This window comes from Heloderma suspectum, chromosome 1 (genome assembly GCF_057233095.1).
Source record: "Heloderma suspectum isolate Gila_16-S chromosome 1, 16-S_ref, whole genome shotgun sequence".
NCBI classification, from domain to species: domain Eukaryota; kingdom Metazoa; phylum Chordata; class Lepidosauria; order Squamata; family Helodermatidae; genus Heloderma; species Heloderma suspectum.
The window spans coordinates 284192929-284207847 of NC_139458.1; the positions used below are offsets into that span (position 1 = coordinate 284192929).

The 14919-nt window shown below is 44.8% G+C and overlaps 1 protein-coding gene across 1 annotated transcript in view; it reads right to left on the reverse strand.

Annotated features, from left to right (window-relative positions):
* Positions 1 to 14919, reverse strand: part of CSMD1 (CUB and Sushi multiple domains 1) — a 1446416-nt gene that overhangs the window by 277612 nt on the left and 1153885 nt on the right. Inside the window, exon 27 of the mRNA XM_084811779.1 lies at positions 504 to 695. Within this exon, the coding sequence (XP_084667905.1) occupies positions 504 to 695 (192 nt within the window). The remainder of the gene's footprint in view (positions 1 to 503; positions 696 to 14919) is intronic.

The following is a 14919-nucleotide window of genomic DNA, read 5'->3' on the forward strand; positions in this document are numbered from 1 at the left end:
TCTACACCTTGTGCCATATCATTACAATCCTTTCATGGTAACGCTATATCCCTCTTACGCATTTAAACTTCATAGGACACACAATGGCATTTTTTGCGGTATTTGGACAATGTGGAATAAAAAGCAGGAAAGAACACTACAATAGTGGCATATCAAATGTGAACTGTGCCCCAACAGTTATCGGTGCACTTCAATACTGCTATAAAGACCTAGCCTTAAGCTGCTGCATGTGGGCAACTCAGATCTAGAGGTTTTGTTAAGGTAAAACCAATTGGTCTTAAGTTATGAACACACTGGGGAATTCTTCAAGTCCAGTCAGGGTTATCAAGTACATGAACCCAAGTGTTTGGAGACACAAATAAGTAGTCCACACTTCAGTCTTAGCTGCAGCAGTCATGTCTGCTGCAAGAATAGCAGTGATGCTCTGAATGACCAATGTGAATATAGAATTCAGTGTATATTATCTTAAAACAGCAAAGATACCCAATGTTTCATCTCAGTACCTATACACGTAGGTGCATCAGGCTGCCAAAAGAATCGATTATTCAGCTGAACACACATAATTTTATCCTGCCCTTGAAGCTGATACCCTGGGTCGCACTGGAAGGTGATGGTATCCCCAGGCTCTCTGCTGTCTCCATATCTGCTGCCATTCTGTGGGGTCCCAGGATCATTACAGGTTGATGCGATGGATGCTGCAAATAAATAATTGCATCAAAAGTTTTAGATGCACACTCTGAATGTTGAAAACTTTGCATTGCATCACACGTTTTTTATAGGAGAGTCATTTCTTCAAGTATATCATACTTTGTGTGTGTGTTTGTAAGGAAAGTAGTCTATATAATTGTTTCTCGCAGAAGCTGCCCACTATGATAGATCATATTCAAGCTGATTTCTTTCCCATTTTCTTTAGTGGAACAAAAAAAGATGGCATGCTAGAAATAGTATAAGAACCTGCATTTTCTGTTCAAGCTAATATACCAAACAAGCTGAATATCCCTTTCAACACTTCAGCTTAAGTTATGCTTGTTAGTTCTGGATTATTAGTCATTTTCTCTGATTTATGTTAAAGTTGCCCACTTTTTTTTTATATAATACATTGACTATTGTTTTCTGTTATATTGTGATGACCTGGGGTTACAAACACTAAAATTGAACTCAATTGTAATATTTTAGCTGTCAATCTCCTATGTATTCTTCTAAATACATTTGCACATCCATAGGGCAGTATCCAACAATGTCATTGTGCTAACAAAAGTTCATGCAATGACGGCATTGTGCTAGCATAAGGGACCTCTAGTGCAATGTCAAAAGTGTTAGTTTGTGCAACAAAATCCCCCAGAAAATCCAGTTACATGGTTCTGACCTTAGTCAAATGGTATTTAGGCAAGTAGCATCTTTAGATGTGTACATAAGTGATATAGATGTAAAGGTGATATCATGTCCACATGCAGCTCTTTCAAAGTTCACAAAGCAACATTTTCATTTCATTCCTTGCAGCCCTCTGTGCAACAGATTTACACAACTAACCATTTTTGCTGATGTCCTCAAAACTAGGGCTGTGCATAGACCCCGCCCCCCACTTCACTTCAGATGCCACTTCAGACCCTCAGAATCAGCCTTGCTTTGCCGCAGACCGATTCAGCCCTGATTTGGCAACTAGAGTTTCCATTCACCAAAGCTCCCTCCCTCCTCCTCGACCCCTCAATGAACTTTCTCAAGTTGATACTTTTGGTGCCAGCTTGTCTGGGTTGCTCAGAACAAACAATCAAGTTGGACAAGGCACTTCAGGGTGCCTCGTTGCTATTCTGCTCTGCCTTGTATCACGCAGAAGCACTTTGAAGCAGCCCGCTTTGAGTTGTTATTCAGGCTTTGGGCCGAAGAGGTGCACAGTTCTACAAAACAACATGTTCTATATTTATCTGTCATATTACAATATACAGTTGCCTTTAGCTAACCTTATTTTGGTATAAACCTGCAGCTTACTTCAAGTAAGTGAAAACCACTTATTTGAAAGAAAATAATCTAAGAATCCTGAACTTAAGGAAGGTATCTCTGCTTGATTTTCAGAAATCACCTCTAAAGCTTCCCACCAACACCATCACAATAGCCTGTCCTATTCAGGAGGATCTTCTGACCATTGGAAGATGCTTTGCAGAAGCCCCGGGGGCTGCCAAAGACACATTCCATCATCACTTTTCTACATGCATTTCTTTGGATCCAACCAGTTGGGCTGACACAAAATGTTGTAAGGTTGTTCCAGATAAAAACGGATTTTTACGAAATCCATGGCGGAATGGCCTGCCACCTCCCACTCTCCCGCGGATTCCCCCCGGGACGAGGCTTACCTGGGGTGGATGTTCTGGATGGCAGCGGCTCCGGCAGCTCCCCCGGCGGACATAATCTGCCGGCAGACATAATCCCTGGTGGAATCCTCACCGGGGGGGAGGCACTCCGTGCCTCCCCCCCAGAATCCTGGCCGGCTGGCTCCACTCCGTAAATAGGCTACGTAAATAAAAAGATTTACGTAGCCTATCATGGCTGACTTGGAAAATCTAGCCGTGATAGGCTACGTAAATCGTTACATAGCCTATCACGTGTGTGTGTGTGTGTTTTTTACTTTACTTTGTAATGGCGGTGGCGGCAACTGGTCGGAAGACCAGCCGCCGACCCCACCCCCGGCAAAACGCCGCCGAAACGCCGCTGGGAGCCGGCGCCGAGAGGGACATTTGAAGGAGGTAAGTCCCATCACGGGGGGGGGGGCGGGGGGCGGATAATTTCATCACCAATTTCGGGGGGGTTAATGCATTGGCATTCGGCCTCCCAGACATTCGTGGAGAAATTCTCCGCCATCCCTAAGTCTGTTCCACACAGTGTAGCTAGGGTAGGGATGGACAAAAGTCCCTTACCTGGTCCTGCAGCTTGCTTCGTGGTGGGGGGGAGGCGCTCCATCCCTCCGGCCGAAATTCTGGCCAGGGGGGAGGCGCCCCGTCCCTCCAGCTGCGAATCTCGTCTCCTGCCAGGATGCAAATGGCGGTGGCCGTAGCCACCGCCGTTTGCATCCCTGCAGTCAGCCGTGGCCCGTGATAGGCTATGTACATGTTTACGTAGCCTATCACGGCTGACTTTGGGGATATAAAAAAAAGCGTGTACGCAAATGGTGGCGCCCATGGGCGCCGCCATTTGCATTCCTTATTTGGGCACGTGTAGTCTACGTAAACATTTACGTAGACTATGGTGAAAATAAGGGGAACGCAAATAGCGTTGCCCTTATTTTCGCCATAGTCTACGTAAATGTTTATGTAGACTACACGTACCCAAATAAGGAACGCAAATGGCGGCGCCAATGGGCGCCGCCATTTGCGTATGCGCTTCCCCCCCCCAAAGTCAGCCATGATAGGCTACATAAACATTTACCTAAGCTATCACGGTGTTTTTTGACAATCTAGCCGTGATAGGCTACGTAAATCTATATGTAGCCTATCACGTTTGTTGTTGTTGTTGTTTTTTACTTGGAAATGGCAGCGGCGGCAGCCGGTCGTAAGACTGGCAGCCGCCGCTGAACCACCGCCGGGAGCCGCTGCCACCAGGGACATTCGACAAAGGTAAGTCCCATCCCGGGGGGGCGGGGGGCGGACCATTTCTCCACCAATTTCAGGGGACCGAATGCGTTGGAATTCGGCCTCTCAGAGATTCGTGGAGAAATTCTCCGAAAGCCCTAGGCTAGGGCCTTAGCTGGATCATCAGCTTTCTCCACTGGAAAATCCCCAAGAGCATTCAGAAATCCACTGGATTCCATCAGTCTCCTGGGGTGGACCATCCAAATAGGTGCCCCACCCCTGCGGGAGGAGAGTAGTGCTGTAAGTTCAAATCTTACCAGGAAATGGTCTGACTATGACAATGGGGTTACTTGGAGCCCCCCAATCTTCAGACTACCTATCTCACAAGTTGGAGCAAAAACCAAATCAAGGGTGTGCCCTGCTTCATGTGTTGGGCCAATGACATACTGAGACAGCCCCATGGTTGTCATGGAGGCCATAAAGTCCTGAGCTGGAACTTCAGAGATAGCCTCAGCATGGAAGTTGAAGTCACCCAGAACCACCGTCCTGGGTTCCTCCAACACCACACCTGTGATTGCCTATGCCAGCTCAGTCAGGGAGGATGCTGGGCAGCAAGGTGGGCGGTACACCAGCAGCATCCCCAATCTTTCTCTATGGCCCAACACCAGGTGCAACCTCTCAAGGCCCACTACAAGGTGGAGTGGTCTCCTGGTGATAGAGATGGAAGTTCTATAAACCACGACAACTCCCCCGTCCCCGGCCCTCCTACCTATGTTGGTGCTGCACTGAATACCCAGGTGGGCAGAGATGAGTCAGGTTGACTCCACCTAGCTCATCCTCCCAAATCTCAGTAATACACGGGGATGTCACCATGTCCTAGTTCTTCAAATCAACCCTACAGTTATAACCCCTGGTGCTTCAAAGGGAGAAGAGACTTGCTTTTGCTGTCATGTTCATTTGATCCCTCAGATATGGTGACAAAGGTTGGCGGAGAATTTCTCCCCGAAACTTCGGGGGGCCAAGCGCCAACGTGTTCAGCCCCCCGAACAAGTTTCGGGGAGAAATTCTCCGCACCCCCCTGCACCCTGCACCCCCCCCGGGATGGGACTTACTTTTGGCGAATGTCCCTCCCGGCGGCGGGTCCGGACGGCGGTTCGTCAGGTCTTTGTCCGGGGCGGGAGCGGCAGCCGGTCTTTTGACTGGCTGCCGCCGCTGCCATTCCAATAAAAGAAAAAAAAAACACCCCCGTGATAGGCTACGTGACGATTCAAAAAAAAAAAAGTGCGTACTTAAAAAAAAAAAAAGTGCGTACGGATAATGGCGGCCCCCATAGGGAGCCGCCATTCCCGTTCCTTATTTGGTCGCTGTAGTCTGCGTAAAGATTTACGTAGACTACAGCGACCAAATAAGGAACGCGAATGGCGGCTCCCTATGGGGGCCGCCATTTGCGTACGCGCTTTTTTTTTTTAAAGTCACCCGTGATAGGCTACGTGACGATTAACGTAGCCTATCACGGCTGACTTTGCAGATCTAGCCGTGACAGGCTACGTTAATTGTCACGTAGCCTATCACGGGGGCGTTTTTTTTTTTTTTTAAACTTTTTAGTTCGCGGCTGGGCGAGGCGAGGCGCCTCCTCCCTGGCCTGAATTTCGGCCGGGCGAGCCTCCCCCCCGGCCTGAATTTCGGCCAGGCGAGGCGGGAAGCCTCCCCCCCCGGCCTGAACTTCGCGGGGGAAGCAGCGAAGTGCCTCCCCCCCACTGCGAAAAGCTTCGAGGATAGGTAAGTGACTTTCGTCCATCCCTAATGGTGACTAGGGATGGTGGAGAATTCCGCCACAGATTTCAGTGAGGCCGAATGCACTGAAACAGATAAAAACAGATTTTTCCACCCACAGTACTTCTGTTTTATGTCGATTAAGCCTCAGCTTGTTTGCCTTCATAATTCCCAAACTGCCCCAAACTGGAGAATATGAGAGGCAGAAGTGTGTGTCATCTGCATATTTAGCCAAAACCTCCAGATGACTTCTCCCAGTGGCTTTCTAAAAAGCATGGAGATGGGATAGAACCCTGAGGCACTCCAAAGGCCAATAGCTATGGGGAAGAACAGGAGTCCACCCATCACCACCTTCTGTGTTAACCCAATAGCAAACTCTGGGTTAACTCTGGATTGCACAGACCAGTTACCCTAGAAGCACCAGATAATAATTGATATTAACAGATCACTCACTGATCTGTAAGGCTGTAAACATAAGAAAGTAGTTCTAGCACATACATATTTTAACCTTATCCACTTAGTGTTTCTAAAAAGCACTTACAGTGCAATCATATGCATGTCTATTCAGATGTAAGTCTAACTGTGTTTAATGACACAGTCATTAAACTGTGGTAATGTTTAATGTTTACACACTCCCAGGTAAGTGTGTATAGGATTGCAGGCTTAGCATAGGCACAAACTAAAAAGTTGCTCTACATCCATGATTGTTTCCCCCCATGGGGATCTGTGCATCCCTAGAGAGAAAAGCAGCTTGGAGAGGGCTGTTGTGAGTAAATGGCTGGCAAGGAAAGAGTCAAACAACTCTTCCTTCTGTTCAGCCTGAAACCACCCACCACAATGTTGCATTAAAAAATACATAGAAACAACCAATCACAGGCTACATGTTAATTTACAGGTTAGCCCATGGAAACCCTGGAAAAGGAAGATTCCCACTCTGCCTCACCGAGTGGAAATGCTAATACAATGGAGGCTACTGTAAAGAGTAAATACTAAGACCAGATATTTTCATTCAAAACAAAATGTCATTCATAGAAAGAATTTCAAAAACATCTCACGGTGGCCTGGCAAGAACATACAGCACAGCCTGCCATAGTCATGATTCACATTCTATATCCTGTCAGGCAGTCAGCGGGAATCCAGGCCAGCAAGGCAGACACAGAGACAGATGCTGTTGCTCACACAGTCTTTTTGCCAGACTATGTCCTGTGGCTCTTGAAACTGACAAATGCGCTCGATGTGCAGCCAGTGATGCTTAATATCATCCTAGAGGACTGAGAGGGAGCAGCGACAGCCATGACTCTGACTCCCAAGTTGCCATTCCAATCAAATGCATTTGTTAATTTGCTTTGTTTACCCTTTTTTGCTCAACTTTCATGTCCCTTAATGAAAGTATTTAAGTAAAAACATGGCACTTTTTCCTGACCAGTTGATTAGCTGATATGAAGGCTATCTGCTAAAGCCTCAGTCTCACACAGGCTATATAGAGCATCCCTACACCAGCCTAAAATCCTGCATTTAAAATGGAGCTTTCTGCTTCTGTTTTCAATGCAGGATCACAATGGACTCCCTTTACACACGCTTCCTTTCCCCCCTCCCCTTTCCCCCTCCTTCTCCCCGTATCTGAGTCTTCCATATGTTTCATTGATCTTGCTCCTCTTCTTGTGGCTTTTCCTTTTTCACAGAAGGAACTCAAGCAGAACACAAGCTTGGTAATTTGATACCTCATTTTCTCCGATCTATTTAAAAATGGAATAAACATCATTTAGTGAGGGAGATGCCCTGGAGGTTCATGACATCACCTAAATGGCCTGCTAACTTCCATGCGTGAGCAATCTCAACAGCAGGATAAAAGCTCCATGTGAAGAAGCCCACAGTTCTGCCATTGGTTCAAATATACTTTTTTTTTTTTTCTGAAACAGCATTACAGTCTCTAGTGATGATTTTACAATAAGAAGAAGATATTTGGGCCATTACAGACTCTTGAGGAGGTGCTGAATTTCCCTTCTGTTCTGAGGATGAATCAGCAACATCTTCTGGCATGAAATTGCTAGCCAAAGCAATAGCAAGCTATTGGCTTCTTGATTTGATGTAGTAAATATTTTCATTTATTTTTAGCATTAATTTAAACATATATAGATACAACTGAAGACATTAAAACTCATCTCAGAATATCAGGTTAATGGAATATTTTTTTGTATTATTTGTACTTATTTATTTAAAACATTTCTTGGCCGCCTTTCAGGGCAGAAGCCCTCCCAAGGCAGCTTACAGCAATAACATACATAAAAACAGTTAAAATATTAAGAGTGATAAAACATAAACAGAATAAAATAGAAATAAAAACAATAAAAGCCAACAATAATACCAGCAGCAACAACAACAGCAACAGCAACAACAGCAGTCATATCAAAGAGAAGGCCATGGTAAAATGATACGTTTTCAAGGCCTTCTTAAAAACCTGCAATGACGGAGCATGGTGGACCTCCAATGGCAGCTTGTTCCAAAGGTGTGGGGCCACTGCAGAGAAAGTCCTCTCACTTGTGGTCACCCACCTGACTGCTCTCATGGGTTGGCAAATGAGAGGGGCCTTTCTTTCTGATCATAAAGTACAGGCAGGCTGATATGGGTGAAGGCGGTCCTTCAAGTAACTTGGTCTCAAACCATTTAAGGCTTTAAAGGTTAAAACCAGCACTTTAAATTGGGCTCAGAAACACGCCGGTATTATTGTAAGGATAGTATATGTTTGAAAAGCAGGTATATCCAGAAATACATAATATCTGGTGTCATACTACTGTTGTATTTGTTTTCAAAAGGTGAAAAAAAACCATGTCTTCATCAAGAAGGAATGCAAAAAGAGAAACCATTTTTCAGAGGTGCTGAGAAAGAGAATTTATTTCAGTCCTATGTGTTTTGAACCTCTGAGATCCTTCATCAGGGGCAACCAGATTTTAGAAACAGGCAAGCTACAGAATTGTAAATTATCTTTCTTGCACCATCAGGTAAACTGGTCCACACTGTGTTAGCCTGAAATAAATTCTCTTTGTTGGCATCTCTGAGAATTGGTTTCTCTTTTTGCATTCCTTCTGGCTTTAGTGCCCCCCCTTCTTTTTTTTCTTTCCTCGACCAAGATACACGCAACATGAACATATGCATATTTACTCAGAAGTATGTCCCTTAGATATGCATATAAATTACTTCAAAGTAATTGTGCAGAAGAATAAAGGCACTAGAAAATCACTCATAAACCACAAATGATGGAAATTGTAGAAAAGATAAGTAGAAAACATTCCTACCATTGGACATATTGTGTTTGTTTACAATTTAACATCCATATACCTGGGGGGGGGGATTTTACTTTACTGTAGGGCCAGATCTAGACTTTGTTTCATATCATTACGATCCCATCATGGTAACACTATATCCCTCTTGTTCATTTATACCCTGTAGGACACACAATGATATTTGTTGTGGTATATTGGATAATGTGGAATAAAAAGCAGGAAATAACACTACATCGAATGTGTAATGTGCCGCAACAGTTATTAGTGCACTTCAAGACCACTATAAAGCAGTAATGTAGATCTAGCCCAGCTCTATAAAACAACATTTACTGTATACTGTGCTGTAAGGTATTGAAAGTACTTCAGACATATTGTCTCAGTAATCTTTTCATCAACTTTGTAAGGCAGCCTATTTTATATTCCTGTTTTTATTACCAGTATCATAGTTTTGCCAATACTCCTAAAACCATACCAGCAATACAATGCAGCTCATTGTTGCTAAGCTCAAGAAGAGGGTGGTTAAAGCTGAAACAAACTGCTTTAGAATGACTCTGGAATATAATAATGTGTTATTATCAAAGACTACAAAAAAAATGCACACAGCAGAGACCTGATCCTGGCTTAATATCCTGCTTAGTAAACCAACATTAAATCCAAGGTCCCTGTTTTATCAAAAACAGGAAACTATGGTTTAAACCAAGGGGGGGGGCAATGTCTGGGGGCTGGGGGCTGCACTGCCTGACAGAACCTACCAGGGGCCACACTCCACACCCACCGCCAGCAAAATTGCTGCCACTGTCGAAATTGCTGCTGAATTTGCTGCAGAAGCTAAAAGGGTGGTAATTTTGCAAGCAAACAAGGCATGTGAGGAGCATGCTGCTCGTTTGCAAAGAGAACCACGCTCTTGGGAAGTTTCTCATTGTGGGGCCAGTGGGCACAAAAATAGCCATGGGGTCTGCATGTAGCCTGTCGGCCACGTGTTGCCCTCCCCCAGTTTGAACAAATAAGGATCACCAGGCCAAAGCTGGCATGGGAACGGGAAGTGAGAAAGGGGAGGCTCAAGAGAGGAGTGTCCATCACTCCTTCTGTGCTTCTTAAACCATGGTTTACAAAGCCAAGAATGTTACATCTGTCTCTTGATTTTATGATGGATAGAATTTTTCATTCATTATAATAACAGAATATTTTTTAAAAACAACAACCTTCAACTTAGCTATAGAGCCATTCCTGCAGCTCTATAGTTATTGTAGCTGTGTTGACTGTGGGGAGCTTGCGTCCTAATATGCTGACAAATTCACTTGGCTGAATGTATGGGCTGCCGTTTCAAATTCAGATTCAGTATCTGAGATATCAAAGGCTCAGTCTTGTTCTGTTTCAACCAGGCTCTCTCACCTGCCAAAATAGAGGATATATTTGGGGACAAGTGGGCAACTACTTGCAAACTGGACCTGTGCCATTCTGTCTGGAGAACTTATTCACCATTGGCTGTGGTTATTAATGTCTAATAAGAGAAGGCAGGGTATTCAACAACTCTATATTAGAATTTGCTTAATGTCTTGTCTACTGAAAAATAGCTACTTTGAAAACAGACTCCCTAATCAGCTGTTGATCTGTTACTGGCCTTTCTTTTGATGGGGATGTTACTGAGCAAGCAACTGTTATCCAATACCATAACTTTTCTGGAGCCCTCCCAATCTGATTTTTGACCTGACGATGGTACTGACAATAGCCTTGGCTGACAATCCACCCTTCAGGGTTGTTAGGAGCAAAGTTGGCACTATTGATCCTGTTAAACTCGTCTGCAGTGTACAATACTACTAACTGTAAGTTACTGACAACTCAGTCGATCTAACACAAATCACTGGACAATTAGTGTAGTTCTGATTGTTTCCAGAAGGGCAGTAACTGAGGATGGGTAGAGGTATCAAGCATTTAGGGATTAACCAACAAGTCCAATCCATCTATGCCAACAGCTTAACCACTTTAGCATACATCCCTTTCTCTTGTATGTCTTTGGCCAGTAGTTTGGGAATGCTTTATAACAGGTGTGAATCTTAAAATAGTAACTTCTTGAAGCACCAATTTAGAAATATCCCCTTCCCTACCCATTTTGTGTATACATAAACTCAGCTTCTGTAATAAGAAACCACAAAAACAATTCCTGAAATGATGCCCTTGTTCTGACCCACTTTCTGCCTTGACAACAATGCTCTCAGTCATTGCCAGCTTGATTGCATCAATAGGGAAGTTTTGCAGAAGTTGTTTTTAGACATAGATAAGAACAGCGTTGTTGTTTTTAAGTACAAGTTCAAAGAAACGTATACATCTAGGAAAAGCTCTACCCTACAGTACAGAGAAAAATAATAAATAGGTCAATTTTTGAGACATCCCAAAACCAATATACATGAATGGTTTTACTATTTAAAACATCTCGGAAGCTTCTTTTTTAAATATATATATATTTATTGTTATATATATATATGTTTCCTTCTCTGCCAAATCCCCCTCCACCTGCCAATCTAGGAGTACTGAACTAGGTAAAAGAAAAAGAAAAAAAAGATCCTTTCCCACATGAGCAAAAGAGTCTTAATAGAAATATTTAAAACCCTCTATTCCCCTCTCAGATTGTGCACACTGATGCACAGTATCACTGCCAGGACTGTATAACTAGGGATGGCAGAGAATTCCGCCACAGGTCTTGGGGAGGCTGAATGCCAGTGCATTCGGCCCCCTGAAATCTGTGGCGGAACAGCCTGCCACCCCCCCGCCACCCCCGTGGATCCCCTTGGGACAAGACTTACCTGGGGTGGCGGCGGCTGAGGTGGCGGCTGCAGCGGCGGCTGCGGCAGCGGCTGGTCTTCCGACTGGCTGCCGCCGCCGCCATTTGCAGGTTTTGTGTGTGTTTTTTAACACCCACATGATAGGCTACATAAGTTTTTTGTAGCCTAAAACGTCTGGGTAAAAAAAAAAAGGTGTACGCAAATGGCGGGACGGCCACCACCATTTGCGTACGCCTTTTTTTTTTTTAACCCAGACGTTTTAGGCTACGTAAAAACTTACATAGCCTAAAACGATTGGGTAAAAAAAAAAAGGCGTATGCAAATGGCGGCGGCTACGGCCACCGCCATTTGCATTCCTTATTTTGGGCCATCTTAGTCTACATAAATAATTATGTAGACTAAGACGGCGAAAATAAGGGGAATGCAAATAGCGTCCACTACGCTATTTGCGTTCCCCTTATTTTCGCCGTCTTAGTCTAGGTAAATATTTACGTAGATTAAGACGTCAAAAATAAGGAACGCAAATGGTGGCGGCCATAGCCGCCATTTGCGTACGTGGTTTTTTTTTTCCCAGAGCCTTCTGCAGCCGATAATACGGCTGCAGATGGCTCTGGCCTGGCTGGGCCTGGCCGGCTGCTCCGCAGAGCTGCAGCGGAGCACAGCTGGCCAAGGAGGATTTTGGGGGGGAAGGAACGGAGCACCTCTCCCCCAGTCCAGGATTCCGGAGGGAGGGACAGAGTGCCTTCTCCCTAGGGGTGCACAAAAGTCACTTACCTGGTCTCGCAGCTTTTCGCGGTGTGGGGGAGGCGCTTCGCTGCTCTCCCCCTGAAGTTCAGGCCGGGGGGGAGGCTTCCCGCCTCGCCCAGTCAAAATTCAGGCCAGGGAGGAGGCGCCTCGCCTCGCCTGGCCGCGAAATAAAAAGTTTTTTAAAAAAACAACGCCCCCGTGATAGGGTATGTGACGATTAACGTAGCCTATCACGGCTAGATCTGCAAAGTCAGCCATGATAGGCTACGTAAATCGTCACGTAGCCTATCACGGGTGACTTAAAAAAAAAAAGCGCGTACGCAAATGGCGGCCCCCATAGGGAGCCGCCATTCGCGTTCCTTATTTGGTCGCTGTAGTCTACGTAAATCTTTACGTAGACTACGGCGAAAATGAGGGCAACGCAAATAGCGTTGCCCTTATTTTTGCCGTAGTCTACGTAATCTTTACGTAGACTACAGCGACCAAATAAAGAACGTGAATGGCAGCTCCCTATGGGGGCTGCCAGCAGTACGCGCTTTTTTTTTTTTTAAGTCACCCGTGATAGGCTACGTGACGATTTACGTAGCCTATCACGGCTGACTTTGCAAATCTAGCCATGATAGGCTACGTTAATCGTCACGTAGCCTATCACGGGGGCAGTTTTTTTTTTTTAGTTTTATTGGAATGGCGGCGGCGGCAGCCGGTCGAAAGATCGGCTGCCGCCCCTGCCCCTGACGAAGACCCGACGAACTGCCGCCGGTACCCGCCGCCGGGAGGGACATTCGGGAAAGGAAAGTCCCGTCCCAGGGGGGGGGTGCGGGGGCGGGGGGGGGAGAGAATTTCTCCCCGAAACTTCTTCGGGGGGCCGAACACGTTGGCGCTCGGCCCCCCGAAGTTTCAGGGAGAAATTCTCCGCCAACCCTACTCCTCCCCATCCAGGATTCCGGGGGAAGGGACGGAATGCCTCCCTCCTCCACCATCAGCATAATCCGAGAACAGGTAAGTGATTTTCGTACATCCAAATAAATAACAATCCATTCTAAGGAGGGAATAGGGGGACTGAGTACACTGAGTCCATATCCTCACCCTGTCCTTCCACTCTCCTCAGTGAAGTTAATCACTCATTGAAACCAGAATACAGAGGAAGTGAAAATGGAAATATGGGAGGTACACACACACCCCTCTTCTGTTTCCTGGGCCGCCCCAGTGCACTGCCTGTGGGTGTGACCAAAGGAGAAAAGGGAGAACAAGCATATGGATATTCTGGTACATGAAGGCTCACCCACAGAATGTGTGTGTGAAAGGATAGTGTTTTAAGCATTTTGTTATAAAATAACTACTATATGGTATAATTGTAGAGAAATGTGTTTTAAATACATGTCAACTATTTTTTTCCTCTTTCTGTTGTAATAAATGTCATTACTGACAAATAGCCCCCTTGGTAAGGGGTGTGTGTGTGTGTGTGTGTGTGTGTATGGGGGGCAGGGAGAGATAAACTAGAAGGCAAGATGCAAAGGTTAGCAAAATCTAAATCTTTTAATAACCCTGTTGCAAATTAACTAATCTGAGCTTGGGAAACCTATGGACAGAGGTCTTCTGTGGCTAAAGGAAATGGGTTATTTGGTTAACAGGCATTTCATTGTCTACCTACTTATACCTATCAATATTTCTATGGCTTGATGGGCAACGTTTAGCCAGCAAACCCAGTTTCTAATAACTAGTTTAAATATATTTAACCCTGCAGAGTAAAGGTCGGGGATGCACACTGAACTCCATTTCTATCCTTTTATGCATGATTAAATGGTAATTAAGTTTTAATGAAAAGTGTTAGGCTGATTACAATTAACATAATCACACTAGTCAGTTCATGTCCTCGTGGTGTTTTACATGCTGTGCTGAGCTGGCAAGACAATGGACCCTTGATGGGGTCTAAACATTTTGTGAGCAAAAAACATTTGCATCCAGTTAATCATCTTTCCTGGCATACTTAACAAAGGGTGCGATCATATGTATAGGAATCTGTAGCATAAATACATGCGTCTGAAAAATTAATCTTAGAAAGGCACAGATCTCCATGAATCCATCTATGTTCTTTCCAAAACCTCAAACTTTACAATAGCAACAGCAAACAACCAAACAAATGCCATGACTCGAAAAGTACTCACATGAAAAAGTCTGCTTTGAAAAGCAACATTAAGCAACTGAGGGCTGGTTCATGTTACTGTGTCTGCAGGAGGGGCAGCTATATAGCGGCTTTGTCCCATGTTGCTTTTTCATGTGTGAAGGAGCCATATGGGCAGAGCCAACATCATCCAACCTTCAGTTATGCCATGGTGTAATGTATAAATAAGCATTACCTCTCATAATGGCTGCACTTTTCACTTCAAGATCATGTGCTAAAGAATCATAGGCTTGTCAGAATGCTGATAATTCAGAGGCTTGTCAGAATGCTGATAATTGAGCAATTCAGAACAAAAGTAAGTTCTGATATAACACATGCACACACAACTGTTCCCCCTGTACTGCCTGAGGCCAACGTCGTTATGAATTAGCAAGGATATTTCTGCTGAATATAAGGTCAGTAAGTGCAACAGTGACCTAGTCAATTCACATGAATCATATTATTGCATAGATTCTGGTACTATTGACAGATACATTATGGCAACAGCTCAGGAGCCATTTTAAAGGTTTTATCCCATGCTGCTTTGGAAATGTTTGGAAGACCAAAACCATTTATGTAGGGCCACCTGAGTGAGTCCCTGCCAGGGCCACCTGACT